The 12,573-nt window shown below is 38.5% G+C and overlaps 1 protein-coding gene across 3 annotated transcripts; it reads right to left on the bottom strand.

The window, feature by feature from the left end:
- Nucleotides 1-2,795: 2,795 nt before the first annotated feature.
- On the bottom strand, nucleotides 2,796-12,307 carry lhx2b (LIM homeobox 2b). 3 transcript variants are annotated; one of them, XM_088429687.1, is made up of 6 exons: nucleotides 11,862-12,307; nucleotides 11,369-11,531; nucleotides 10,080-10,282; nucleotides 9,242-9,612; nucleotides 6,998-7,203; nucleotides 2,796-3,510 (listed from the first exon to the last, which is right to left on the bottom strand). In XM_088429687.1, the coding sequence occupies exons 2-6, from the start codon at nucleotides 11,486-11,488 to the stop codon at nucleotides 3,220-3,222; spliced, it is 1,191 nt and encodes a 396-aa protein (XP_088285813.1). In that variant the 5' UTR covers nucleotides 11,489-11,531; nucleotides 11,862-12,307; the 3' UTR covers nucleotides 2,796-3,219. The 3 variants fall into 3 exon arrangements, with proteins under 3 accessions (XP_088285813.1, XP_088285796.1, XP_088285805.1); XM_088429670.1 differs by having other exon boundaries at nucleotides 11,369-12,307; XM_088429679.1 differs by having other exon boundaries at nucleotides 9,242-9,609; nucleotides 11,369-12,307.
- Nucleotides 12,308-12,573: the final 266 nt, after the last annotated feature.

Raw genomic sequence — 12,573 nt, 5'->3', positions numbered from 1 at the left:
CTTTGAGACTTCGGTGATTTAGGGCTATATAAATATAATTTGATTGATTGATTGATTCTGAATACTGTAGAAGAGGAATTAAATATATTAAAAAACTAGTTTGACACAAAAAATTATCACTGAACCTAAACAAAACTAAGTTTATCATCTTTGGTACCAGAAAAACTAAACGCCAAGTCGAAATCACAATTGACTCAATTGCAATTGAAAAAGTTAACGAAATCAAACTTCTCAGTGTTTTAAAAGATGCAAAACTAAGTTGGAAACCCCATATTAAACATGTTAAAAGAAACACTTCTAAAACTTCAGACATTCTTTACATATCCAAGGATTTCTTAAATAAGTAATCATTATACATATTATATAACTCATTATTTTTGCCATACCTCACCTACTGTGTAGAGATATGGGGGAATAGTGTTTTTAAAAAGTCCAGGACAAGGACCAATAAAAAACAAATGTGTGGCTTTGTTAAGGGTGTTCATTTATGGAATAACTATGGAATAGATCTGTATAGATCAATAATAGAACAACAGATCACACATTCACCTGTAAATTAAAACAATGGCTAGCACAAAGTGCTTTGTGCACAAGGTTTGGACTACAAGGCTATTCATGTCAGATTTCTTGAAGAACGACTGAGTTAGCTTTATATTAATGGAATTTCCTGATCATTTTTATGCCTACAATATGTTTTCTGTGATTCACTTTGCCAAAAGTGAGTCTTAGAGGTAGGCGACTTGGAATCAATTCAGAAAAGGAGGAGGTAATATATGCTTTTAATTGCCAGTCAGCAAGTATCGAGTGCTTTATATTTTTTAAAGATGTACATTCTGACCATCTTCAGTTCATTAAGTTATGCTTTTTTTTTTTTTATTTTATTGTATGACTTTTCACGCCATGTACAGCACTTTATATGCCACAATGCCGGTAGTTGTTTTCCAGTGCTAAGTGAATAAAGTTGAGCTGAGTTTATTTAGTCATCTATTTAATACAAAGACACCTACTTTACCTCCAAATTCTTCAAGTACAGGCGATTGATCCCTCTATAGAAATGTGAAAACAGATTCTCCAAAAGATGTGTCAGTATTGTTTGGTTATTTTTTACTTTTGCCACCTGAGCTTCTTTGTTAAATGAACCATAACATAAAAATACACCACTTTTCCTGCTCAGAAATTGATTTAAAAGTACTTGGGTCGAAATTTTGAGCGCTCAAATGCATCAATGTTATTTCCTTTATTAAGGGACGGACTAATTCCATACGGCACTCATTTCTGCATATTTACCTTGTCTCGCATTGGTGATTCACCACTTATAAGGTTGGTAATCACACCAAATGCTTTTCAAACTTTTACTGTGCTATTATAGTAGTGGGTTAGTGCCACCACATTCTATCATAATGAGAGCAACTTTAGGATTTTGCTAAAGCTTTCGTCTCAACAGGTTCATGAGCTTTGCACAGCGCTGCTCAAATGTAGTTAATTTAAATGAACTCTTTCCTTCCCGTTGGGACAATGCGTCCCTGTGCTTTTGAAAAAAATGGCAGTGGGTATTGGAATGGTAGCAATAAGATAAAATGGCATCCCAGCGGTTCATTATACACCTATCTACACATTCAAGTGGCTCCGAGCAACTTTTCCATACACAACAAGCCAGTGTTGGGCCTGCTGTCAACAAGGTAGCTTGCATCGTACAACCTCTTGTCAATTATTCACCTTGCCCTGCTGAAACATATCGATAAAATGTGCTATGTAAGTGTGTGACTATAGATCAAACTGATTACTATGTATTCAAGGCATGATAAATTTCACTTCTCTGGCACGTTTTTTGCAAAAGTATCATGGTCAATGGGATGTACAGTCGCAGTGATATTTTTCTGTAGAATTTGTGGGATTTTTTGGGGAAATAATTTTCCTAGTATCTTAGACTTATTATCAGGTAATACATGCCATAAGTTTTATTTTTTGGGGGGAAAAAAAGGATCTGTTGTGAAAGCGTTAAATCAATTTATAAAACCATTTCATCAGCTGCGTATCTTCACTAGGGTCACAGGGATGCTGGAGCAGCCATCACGGAGCAGAAGACTGGGTACATCTTAATTTCTGTTGCTAGCCAATCACGGGACAGAGAGAGAAGAATAACCATTCACCCTCACAAACTCACCGTAGGGCGATTTGAAGTGTTCAATTTACCAACACATGTGTTTGGGTGGGAAGAAACCAGAGTATCTGGAGTAAACCCTCAAAAGGCATGGGGATATCATGCAAACTGCATACAGGATGACCAGAGCCGGAACTGAGCCCACGACCGCCACATGTGAGACTGACGTGCTAACCAGTCTTCCACCTTGCCACCCTTGAAGTGGCACTGTGTAAGGTTTAGACAGTTTTTCATTAAAAATGAAAAAATAAAATTATTCTAGATTTCAAAAACTTGAAAATAAATGTGTTCTTACCGACCAACAGTATGTTTTAAATATAATCAGAGGTCTAGTTATCATTAAATTATATTGCATAGGGGGTGGCACTCCACTGTTATAGCTGCGGATAGCCAGAGGAGGAGTTTGTATAGCTGCATTTACCGTCATGCCTCTGGAGCTCCCATAGGCACAGGAGAAAAAATACAAACACTCCCTTTAATTTAAATCATTTGTGTGTGTGTGTGTGCGTGTGTGTGTTTAAGATGGAACACAAATACAAGTAATCACTAATAATACACACAGTCATTGTACCTGCTAAGGAAAAGCATTCATGTGTTATCTTTTTTTTTTTTTTTTGACAAACCAGACTAGAAGAACATTGCAATGAGACGGTATTGTAACCTGTGTTTAATGTCAGATTTTCCCATAGGGGAAAAAAAAACAAAACATCTAACTATGTGTCTTGTACAACAACATAAATACTGTTTGAAAAATTAATTCCAAAAATGAAGCAGTTTTCTCATCCCCTTAGTCGCTTTCTGTAAACATTGAAAAATGCAAATCAAGTTTTCTCAGTTCTCAACAAGACAACATCTAAATAACAACAACTGTTCCACCAGTGAGGCTTGGTTGCCTCACTGCAAAGTCTCCAATGGGCTCAGAGAAAACGTTCAACCTTGTTTTTGTTTCGGTTCCTTTCACTTTTCTAATCTCAATGTTCAAAGAAGTCAAGTGTGTCAAGTTTTCAATTCAGCAGGGTGTAGCTAAGGAAGATTGGGTGGCCATCAAATTCCATCCATCAGAAAAGGCTAGTCAGTGTGGTTTGCGATGGACTCCGACATTCGTGGACATCCATGCCTCCTGCGACTGAGGTAAGTACAGAGGTTACTGTGGGCATGGTGGGGATGGTCAAGTCTGTCAGGGTGGTGGGGGTGCTTGAGGGGCTCATGGAAGCATTTGAGATTTCAGAGGCCGGACCTGACGGCGTGCCACCCTGCAGTGTGGAGCCGTCTGAGGTTTTGTCTGCACCAGTGCTTTCTTGTCGCAAAAGATTCCTCCTGAATTTGGCCCGAGCGTTCTGGAACCAGACCTGTGACCAATATTACATTGTTAAATAAAGTCAAGAGTATTTGGACAGTTTATTGACATTGGTTCACAATGTTATTACATTAGATTGTGCAAAAATACACTCTAGTCTAGGAGGATCATATAGCACCTTCAAATATTTGAATGGTCAGATATTATTGCAAACATTGCTTGAGCTGAAATGTGAAAAATATAAAGCATGGTTTGAATTTTAAGAATGCCTGCACATGCACATTTTGCCAATTCTTCCACAGCACATAAAATCACATTGTAGCAGTAGAGGCTGTGAAAGTAAAATGCAAGAAAAAAACATTGTAAGTAGCAAAAGAAAATACTGAATCAAACAATAACTCTTTTAGTGTTATGGACAAGAATTTTCATCATGTAAAATACTTAGATTGTTTTTCAGTGACAACAATTTGTATCTACTGTGTTATTTTTTTTTAATGAATGGATATGTGACAGTTGTGGCCAGCGCACCTCTTGATTCTATGCCAATTGAACATTGTTGTAATGTAGTTATATACATATGCAAACTGTTATTTTGCCATCAAAAACACATTTTTACTGTTTTGTTCACGTTTTATCCAAGGGAAGGATTGTTGCTATCTTTCAGACAAGACCCCAAAAACTTTTGTGTCATAGTCACTGTTGTGCCGAAAACACATCTTCACGTAGCTTGGTGTCGTCACTCAGACGACCTTTTCAAACATGGATTCCCAAAGAACAGAATAAGGTAGAATCTTACTCTGTCGGCCTTGAAAAAAACGTAAAAATACTCAAAATCGGTTGCCTTTTCAGATAACGCTTGGCACTGAAAGAGTTAAACCGAGTGTATTTCTTTAAAAAAAATAATGAAAGCAAAAACTGTCATATTTTCCTTTACAACGGTACAAAAATGAAACACGCCCATTCAACTGGAAAAACAGATGCTTTGCTCAAGTGTCATACTGCGTCCCTTACTATACATGACAGAGATGAATGAAAATCCTTTACAGGCGTAGGCTGTGATGTGACATGGCAGACTGTTTATTCAAGTGCGTACGTCTTCATTCTCAACATGCTAGCCCATGCAATCGATACATGCATAGACCATCCATAGACAGCAACCTAGTCAATATGCACGCAATCTTCAAATGACGAAAACGTTTTCACAGCAAAATAAAACACATAATATTAGTATCTAATTATGAAGCTTATCAGCATCACAACTTTATGGCGTATAATAGCTTTGCCCTCTGTGTATACTGTAAGCCTCCTCTCCAACAAAACCATGCACAAATGCGCATACACAAAATTGGCAAATTCTGGACCAATGATATGTTGTGCACTTGTTCCAGGCCATCTGACTGCAAACTCTTTGAAAATGTTTGTCGTACAAACTTAGTCCTCTAAATTGGGAGTGCTGCCCGATAATGGCCTCAAGAATACAAGGTTTCTTACTCTTTACAAAATTCAATACCACAGTGAGAGGTGACTTCAGTAAAAGAAAAAAGGGACACATATTCGACATTCAAATTAGCATTAGCAATTAGCTCTCTGTACTCAAGAAAAAATAAAATGGAAATGAAATTGGGGGGGGGGGGGGGGGGGGGCAGTGTTCCTCTGTTGTGCAGTTCGTTGAAATTTTTCACAGCAACCTGAATTTCCCATCCAATTTTAATACACAATATTAAAATATCTTGTTTGAAGTGAATCAGGTTTGATTGAGTCAGTATTTCTCCATTATTTTTTGCAAAGAGAAACCATTATGCCTCCCCCATTTGCTTCAGTGACAGTAAATAAGGTCATAATGTATAAAAATGTGTAAGTATATAGTTTTTTTTTCATTTTTAACATTAACAGAATACATGATAAATCATTTTACTGATCATTCTAGTTTTCAAGCATGCTATTTTGTGTCTCGACCAACAAATCCTGGCATTAGGGATCTATGTACAACCCTGTTGCGTGTCAACTTCAACTGAGTACACAAACATTCAGAAAGTAAGCAAAAGTAATGTTTAACAATACATCCATCATCATGATGTTTTGAACCTCTTTCCCTCATGGACGTCATACGTAAGGTAGACCCCACCTGCACCCACCTGGTGCACTCTGGACTGGTTGACAGTTGATCGCAGTAAACGTCAATCCATTTAACATCATACAGAAAAAACAAATGTCACAATGACACCTTTTATTTTTTTTGAGACATGGAGAAAAAAGATCTATCTTCGGGAATTGCGTTTGAATGCTGAGATGTTAAAAATTGCAAAAGTCATATTAAAGATACATGCAACAGCATACATGGAAAGACTTGATTCTTAGCATTCACGCCCATTTCTTTACGGACAGCACTAACTGATACAAAACTGTAATGTAAGTCTTTCTAATGAAATGAAGTGATCTGTCCTTGTTTTTGCCGCATTCGTAATATCAAAGAAATCATTTTACTGGTTTTCAGCAATTGGCGTCAGCTAGTGCGCAGCTGAGTGCAAGTGATGGATTCATGCATGCAGCCGTGGGAAACAAGCAAGGGAGCAGCACATCAGCTGCAATACTAAGCGTGAAAATTTGAAAGCATCAAAGCAAAACGACCGCTTTGTTTTCTGCAAGCGTTAATTAAAACAGTAGGATTGTGAAATTGTCCCGTCCCTTGGATGATTTTACCATTTGTATAATTCACTTGTAAGCTCTCTCTTGTGTTATATTAAACAGCTTTTTTTGTTGTTGTTTTTTTTAACCGTCATTCCTCATCTCATCACTTATTCTCTTGACGTATGTTATGTGTACCGTTTCAGAGAATTGTAATTTATGATACGAAGTGATGCTTTGTAACCTTTTTTTTTTTTGGTATGGATATCACATCAAAAGGTCCTAATACAGTTTTCCCCTCATGATGTGTAAATACATAGCAAAAGAGAAGTTCAATTAATTTTGCTTTGTTTTGGGGCAAAATATTAAGGGGGATTTTTTAGTTGGTTTATAATTTGGTCTAAGTGTATTGGTGATTTGTATGATGATGTTATACACTAACGTGATGAATTTGAAATTAAAAGGAAGATTTACGTCTATTGGTAATGAAGATGTGGTTTGAATTTAAAAGCGTCGGCACTAAATATTAGATTTAAATCCATTCGATGCACAATACAGTGCCTGCATTTTGGCGAACAATTAGCTTAATTGCAAATTTAACCATTAACTGTAAAACTTGGATGGAAATTATTGAACATCACCAACTTCTGGGTTTCTACCATGGAGAAATATTTTTAAATTGCATGATATATGTGTCTTGTTACATTCACTTCTGGCTTCGGTAGGTTAAACATTTTTCAAGTTGCTTCATTGACTCAGGCATGTGAATATGTGATGGTGTACGCAGGCAAAATTCTTGAAAAAAAAAAAAGACTGAACAAAAAAAGCATCACTGTGCAGAGCACTTCTGTATACGGTATACATATTTGAATTGAACACATTCCATTTGTGTAAGCGAAAGAATGTTTGTTCACCTGTAGGACCCGCTTGGTGAGGCCTGTCTTCTGAGCAAGCTGCTTGAGGTCCTTGGCATCTGGGTTATGGTTGATGGCAAAGTAGGACTTCATGGTTCTTAACTGGTGGTGCTTGAAGGAAGTCCTCATGCGCTTGGTCTTCTGACTCGAGCTATACTGGGAGTCCCTGTCCATGGACTCACTGTCATTCTCGTTGCAGCTTAATGCTGCAGGCCCGCAGGGAAGAAGAGGAATAGATTATTACACAGCTGGAACAGTCGTCTGATCATTAATGATCGTTCTTTGTATTTGATTGGACTTGATACTATTAATAGTGGCATAGCGGCATTAATCATAGACAGAGCATCAATCAAACAGACGAAGACTACACTGTACGTATAGTATTTATTTAAATGGGAAGAGTTTTAATTGAATTACGTTTTAATTTTCACAATCAACCGGCTCAAACTTAGTGACGTCGCCGTTAGTTCCATCTAAACATCCTTCACGCGGAACCTTGTTAGGCTGCATCTTTGTCTTTACCAGGAGGAGGTGCTAGCCAGGCTTTAGTTACCACACACTCGAGTGTATTTGTCCCAGTCTGCAAATTTCTTGGCAGTGGTAAAAGTGTTGCTGCGTGCATAACAGTTCGTGCTCAATAGCATAACGCTGCAAATGATGAATATCAAGTGAGTGAAAAGCATCAGAATAACACTTCTCGTAATTAGTGCATATAACACCACGCAGAACAAATGCTGTCTTCGAGAAAAAGCATATGCTGCAGTATTTTTACATTTATTTATTTATTTGTCATCAAGAAGCAGTCTGGGAATGCGGTCTTATCTCTCCGTCCTGCTGCAGCTAGTTCCATGAGTGTGTTCAGTATTTAGTACTTGTGTGCCACATGTGCGTTGTAGGGTATATCTGCTTCTGTGTAGGTGAAGTTTTATGTGGTTCCGAGTTGAAAACAGAAGAGGGCGCGCTGCATCTTTCCTGATTGAAATGGTAAATGATAACTTTTAATCTTTTCAACTCCTTTTTTTAAATCTAATTTTCCAATGTAGGTTTTAATTACACATGAGTAGGTAGTTGTTTTCATTGACCAAAAAAAGAAAGTAATGATGATACAGATCTACTTTTCTGTAACGCAAGCACACACTTTATCTCGCATAAAAGCCAATGTTAATTACACTGTTTGTGTGTGTGCGCGCACATTTGTGAGTGCGTGTGTGTGTGTGTGTGTGTGTTCCTGTGTGAGTGAGAAAGAGAGCGCGAGATGTTCTGTTTTAGGCCTACTGTAGAGCCTAGGTCAAAATCTCGGCAATAATTGTGAGCCTCCCAAGTAGAGAGCCGCCTGAATCACCATTTACTGCAGCAAAATAAAACAAAACAAAACAAAACAAAACAAAACAAAACAAAACAAAACAAAACGAAACAAAATAAAATAAAAACTCATAGAAGCACAATGATCTTTCTGGTAACATGTTTGGCCCCGGCCCAATACATAAAGAACACCAGCAGTTTTTATGCCCGCGTGCGTGTGTGTTGGACAGACTTGTGAGGGTAGGTGGGGGTCTGCTGATGCATGGAGCCAGACAAGTGGAAAAGGTGAAAGCTGGCAGAGCATCAAAAAAGTTCACATTTTTAATCCCAAGGAGGACAAGTTAACTTCAGCGCAAAAATGCTAACTTTAAAATAATAAATATCTATATCTTGCGGGGGTGAAAAGTTGCTCTGGCAATAACACATCAAGCAAATTTGAAAATGTGTTTTGGGAATGCGTGTCTTATACACAATTTACAAATCTAATCAGTCAACAATATAGCACTACTTAGCTTCAAACTTTTAACTAATTGTTTACGCTATATTTCACCATTATGTTATTTTGAATGCAAACGATATCTGTATGAGCTCGGGAATAACATGGACCGGTGAAGAATTGCAAGTGACTTTCTTGAAACTTAAAACAGAGACAGTCCACACAAGATGGAAACAGGCCCGCATTCAAACTCGCCATTATAAAGTGCAGGCGCGATTTTTTTTTAACAAAAAAACATGGAATAAGCATAAAATATAATGGAATAAACATAAAACGACCTTACTTGCGCCTCTACAAATATTGGAATCTTTTTATGAATCGAAAATATTGGATAGTCAGCTTTTACTGTTATTCAGCTTGACGAATTATAAAAAAAAAAACGCTGCTCCCCCACAATAAATTTTGATTTCATTTCTTTTTTCTGAGCGCCCATGTGTCCCTCTTACCTGCGTTGTACGCTGCTAGCTCCGCTCCAGGCCCAGGGCTCTTCCTTTTCCTGGGCCGGCCTTTCTGCACTGTCCCCACACCGTTGAAGTACGATAGTCCGAGAGTGTTGGCCGGACCCAGGCCCTTGTGGGGGACCACGTCAGCGTGATTAAAATGTGTCTGATAGTCTCCCTGGATTAGGGTCTCAAAGTGCAACCGACAGTACACCATGCTGTCCTTCATGCCAAAATGGTCCCCGGTAGTGAGCATCTTGGTGCAAGTCGTGCAGGTGAAGCAGTTGAGGTGATAGACCAGGTCCCGAGCCCGCATTACCATCTCCGAGGCCGAGATGCCCAGATGGCACCGAGCGCACCTCTGCACCGAAAATCTTCTGCGGGCAACACAGAACCTCATCAGGGGCTGAACTCGCACCCTATTTTGTGGCCAACTGCTCTGCGCCGTTCATGCACCCAGAACAAACTTTCGTGCCCCCCCCCCCCCCAGCGCGTCGTAATACCTACTATTGTAGGCGCTATATAATTGTGACGTTTCTTTCTTTCTTTCTTTCTTTCTTTCTTTCTTTCTTTCTTTCTTTCTTTCTTTCTTTCTTTCTTTCTTTCTTTCTTTCTTTCTTTCTTTCTTTCTTTCTTTCTTTCCCTATTCCCTTTCTTTGTTTCCTGTTTGGAACACATACAACAGGCTCCAATTCATTCTAAGAGCAGGACCAACAATCGTTGAAACCTTGCCTTTAACTTTGCCATGTCTTGCAGTGTATAATTGCAGAGTGCGGCTTTTCAGTCCGGACCAATGCGTATATAGAGAGGAAATGGGTGCAGCATGGCTGCACGGCCCTCCTACCTGTAATAGTCCTCCTTGCAGTAGATGCTGCCGTCCTTGCTGAAGCAGGTGAGCTCCGACTCCAGGTTGAGTTTGCACTCGCAGCACTTGAGGCAGCGCATATGCCACTGCTTGTCCACCGCCAGAAGGTAGTAGCGGTCGGCGATCTTCCTTCCGCATCCTGCGCACAGGGCCACGCGGTCTGTGGTCAGGCACTGCATGGCCTGCAGTCAGAGTGGAACAAACACGAAGTCACGGTCAGGATGTCAGACCGGTCAGGTGTTTGCAAAAGCTCCTATACAACTATCATGTTATATGATATAGGACACCCCTTGGAAACACTTTCGTGTACACACTTTTATGAATATAGATCCGAAAAATAACTTTTGATTTTAAAAGGTATATGTTATAATAATAATAATAATAATAATAATAATAATAATAATTATTATTATTATTATTATTATTATTATTATTATTATTATTATTATAGTAAAAATGGGCACTATTTAAACAAGCCACAAATAAATTAAAAACATAAATAATATAATTCATAATTACAGTCAGTATGTATCGGCTATTATTCATATTCTTAATATTAGTATTATTGTAGTTAAAAAAACAACAACAACAAGAAACACATTCGTCCACAAATCAAATCTGCTCGCTTTTAAATAGCACGTGGAAATTGTATGCACGATTTAATACAAGCAGTATGAAAATATAGTTTCTCGGTAGGCTATCCTGAAAGAAAACATCAGTGTAGATATAACTATGTATTTAACTTAGAGAAGAACTGCACATACACAAATATTTTTGGTGTTAGTTTTCAAATCCGGACTGAAAATTTTTCACTCAGAAGTCATTTTTTGATGCACGTTCCATGTTTTCATATTGCAATAATAATAATAATAATAATAATAATAATAATAATAATAATTATTATTATTATTATTATTATTATTATTATTATTATTATTTTAAGAAATATTATCATATGGTTATAATTAGTATGACTGATATTGATACAGTTTTATCTCATTGTTATTATTATTATTATTATCAAATGTAATTTTTATGTCATTAATTTATTTTGTTCAGTCTTTCAAATTGTTTTCGACCTCGTAGCCTTTGGTGGAAGTTCACTGCTTTCGAATTTACCCATAACGCACTACAAAAACAAATTATTTGACACTGACCGTTTATTCAATCTTTCCTAAAATGCTGCTGTAGAGCCTTTGCAGTCATACGTGCAGAGACCACCATGCGGTGTTCTAACAAGGTAAACGAATTAATTAAATGGCTCCTACCGTCTCCGACTCGCCCATATCGATAGCCGAACTGATGGCCGCAGACTCGCTCTTTCCTCTACGTTCCATTTCTTCCACCACGCCGTGCACGTCGCCTCCGGGAAGGCCATGGAAAAGCATGGTCGCAGTCGATGGGAGAATATTATAACTATTCTCTTCGGATCTAAAAGCCAAGATGTCCATCAGAAATGAAGAGGAAAAAACAAAAACAAAAAATTGCGGTTGTGTTCTTTATTTTCTCGTGTTTTTCCTCGTTGAGGTGACAAGTTGAAAATCCAGATCAGGGTGGGGAAAAATGTGGAAATTGGACACGTGTTCTCCTCGCCTATAGTTAACGTCTATCGATGGCATCTCTTTCTCGGATATAATTAATTCTAAATAATATTGTTAAGTTAATTTACAGGTATGAATTTTATCTTCCTGTTGATGTGGATATAGTTGTTTCTACTACCAACTAATCTTTCAGCTATTTTTTGTCATTAATAAAACGTACCAAACGGTCGGGCTATATTGCTGTCAATTCCGATGTCTTCTTCACAAAGCAAGGGAGTGAGTTTTCCGCGTTTGACAATCTCAAAATTCCTCCTCTTCGGTCCAAAATGCACGTACTCTCTTCCGGTTGAAGATGAGCAGCGGAGACTCCCTGCATCTCCCAATTTAAACAAAAAATCCAACAATATGCCGGCGTGCGTGAAGTTTTTCTTTTAAGTTCTCCTTTAAGTTCAACAGTCCAAGGATGTTATGTCAATCTGTAATTATGACACACTGAAAAACAAGATAAAAATGATTTGCATCATGGTGTCCCCAGTGAGGCAAGCGTTTTTTTTTTCCTTTTCATAAGCCCCTGTTTACGTTGATGCGACGATGTCTCCTGCCAGAGAGGCCGCATAACATGTGCGTACAAGAAGAAGAGGAGGTGTATGTTATTTCCCCCCTCCCACCCCCTCCAAACCGCCGAGCCTCTTTCTCACGTCCACTTTGGACTCCTGCTCCTTATCAACGAGGCCTATAGTTGCGTCACGACGCAACCGGCCGAGTTCATTGGCTAGGACGCTGTCATCGAAGCGCTCTGGGTTACTTGAACGACTGCGAAGGAGGGAGCCCGGTGCATGCACGTCTTGTCTCAGTTTGAACGCGCGGAAAGCCAAGTGGAACTCAAACGCTATGAAGAAGTAGAGTCGGGCCGTGCACACAGATCAGGTCTG

The sequence above is a fragment of the Hippichthys cyanospilos genome, chromosome 1 (assembly GCF_059441005.1).
Source record: "Hippichthys cyanospilos isolate Australia breed blue-spotted pipefish chromosome 1, RoL_Hcya_1.0, whole genome shotgun sequence".
In the NCBI taxonomy this organism is placed as follows: domain Eukaryota; kingdom Metazoa; phylum Chordata; class Actinopteri; order Syngnathiformes; family Syngnathidae; genus Hippichthys; species Hippichthys cyanospilos.
This window is presented reverse-complemented; position numbering and strand designations above follow the sequence as displayed.

Bases quoted from the DNA above. Each gene is read 5' to 3' on its own strand.
- lhx2b (XM_088429670.1), bottom strand. From the start codon at position 11,551: ATGGACATCTTGGCTTTTAGATCCGAAGAGAATAGTTATAATATTCTC. The intron at 7,204-9,241 runs GTAAGAGGGACA...GCGGGCCTGCAG, and splicing joins GCTAGCAGCGTACAACGCAG to CATTAAGCTGCAACGAGAAT. The intron at 3,511-6,997 runs GTGAACAAACAT...TATTGGTCACAG, and splicing joins TCACCAAGCGGGTCCTACAG to GTCTGGTTCCAGAACGCTCG.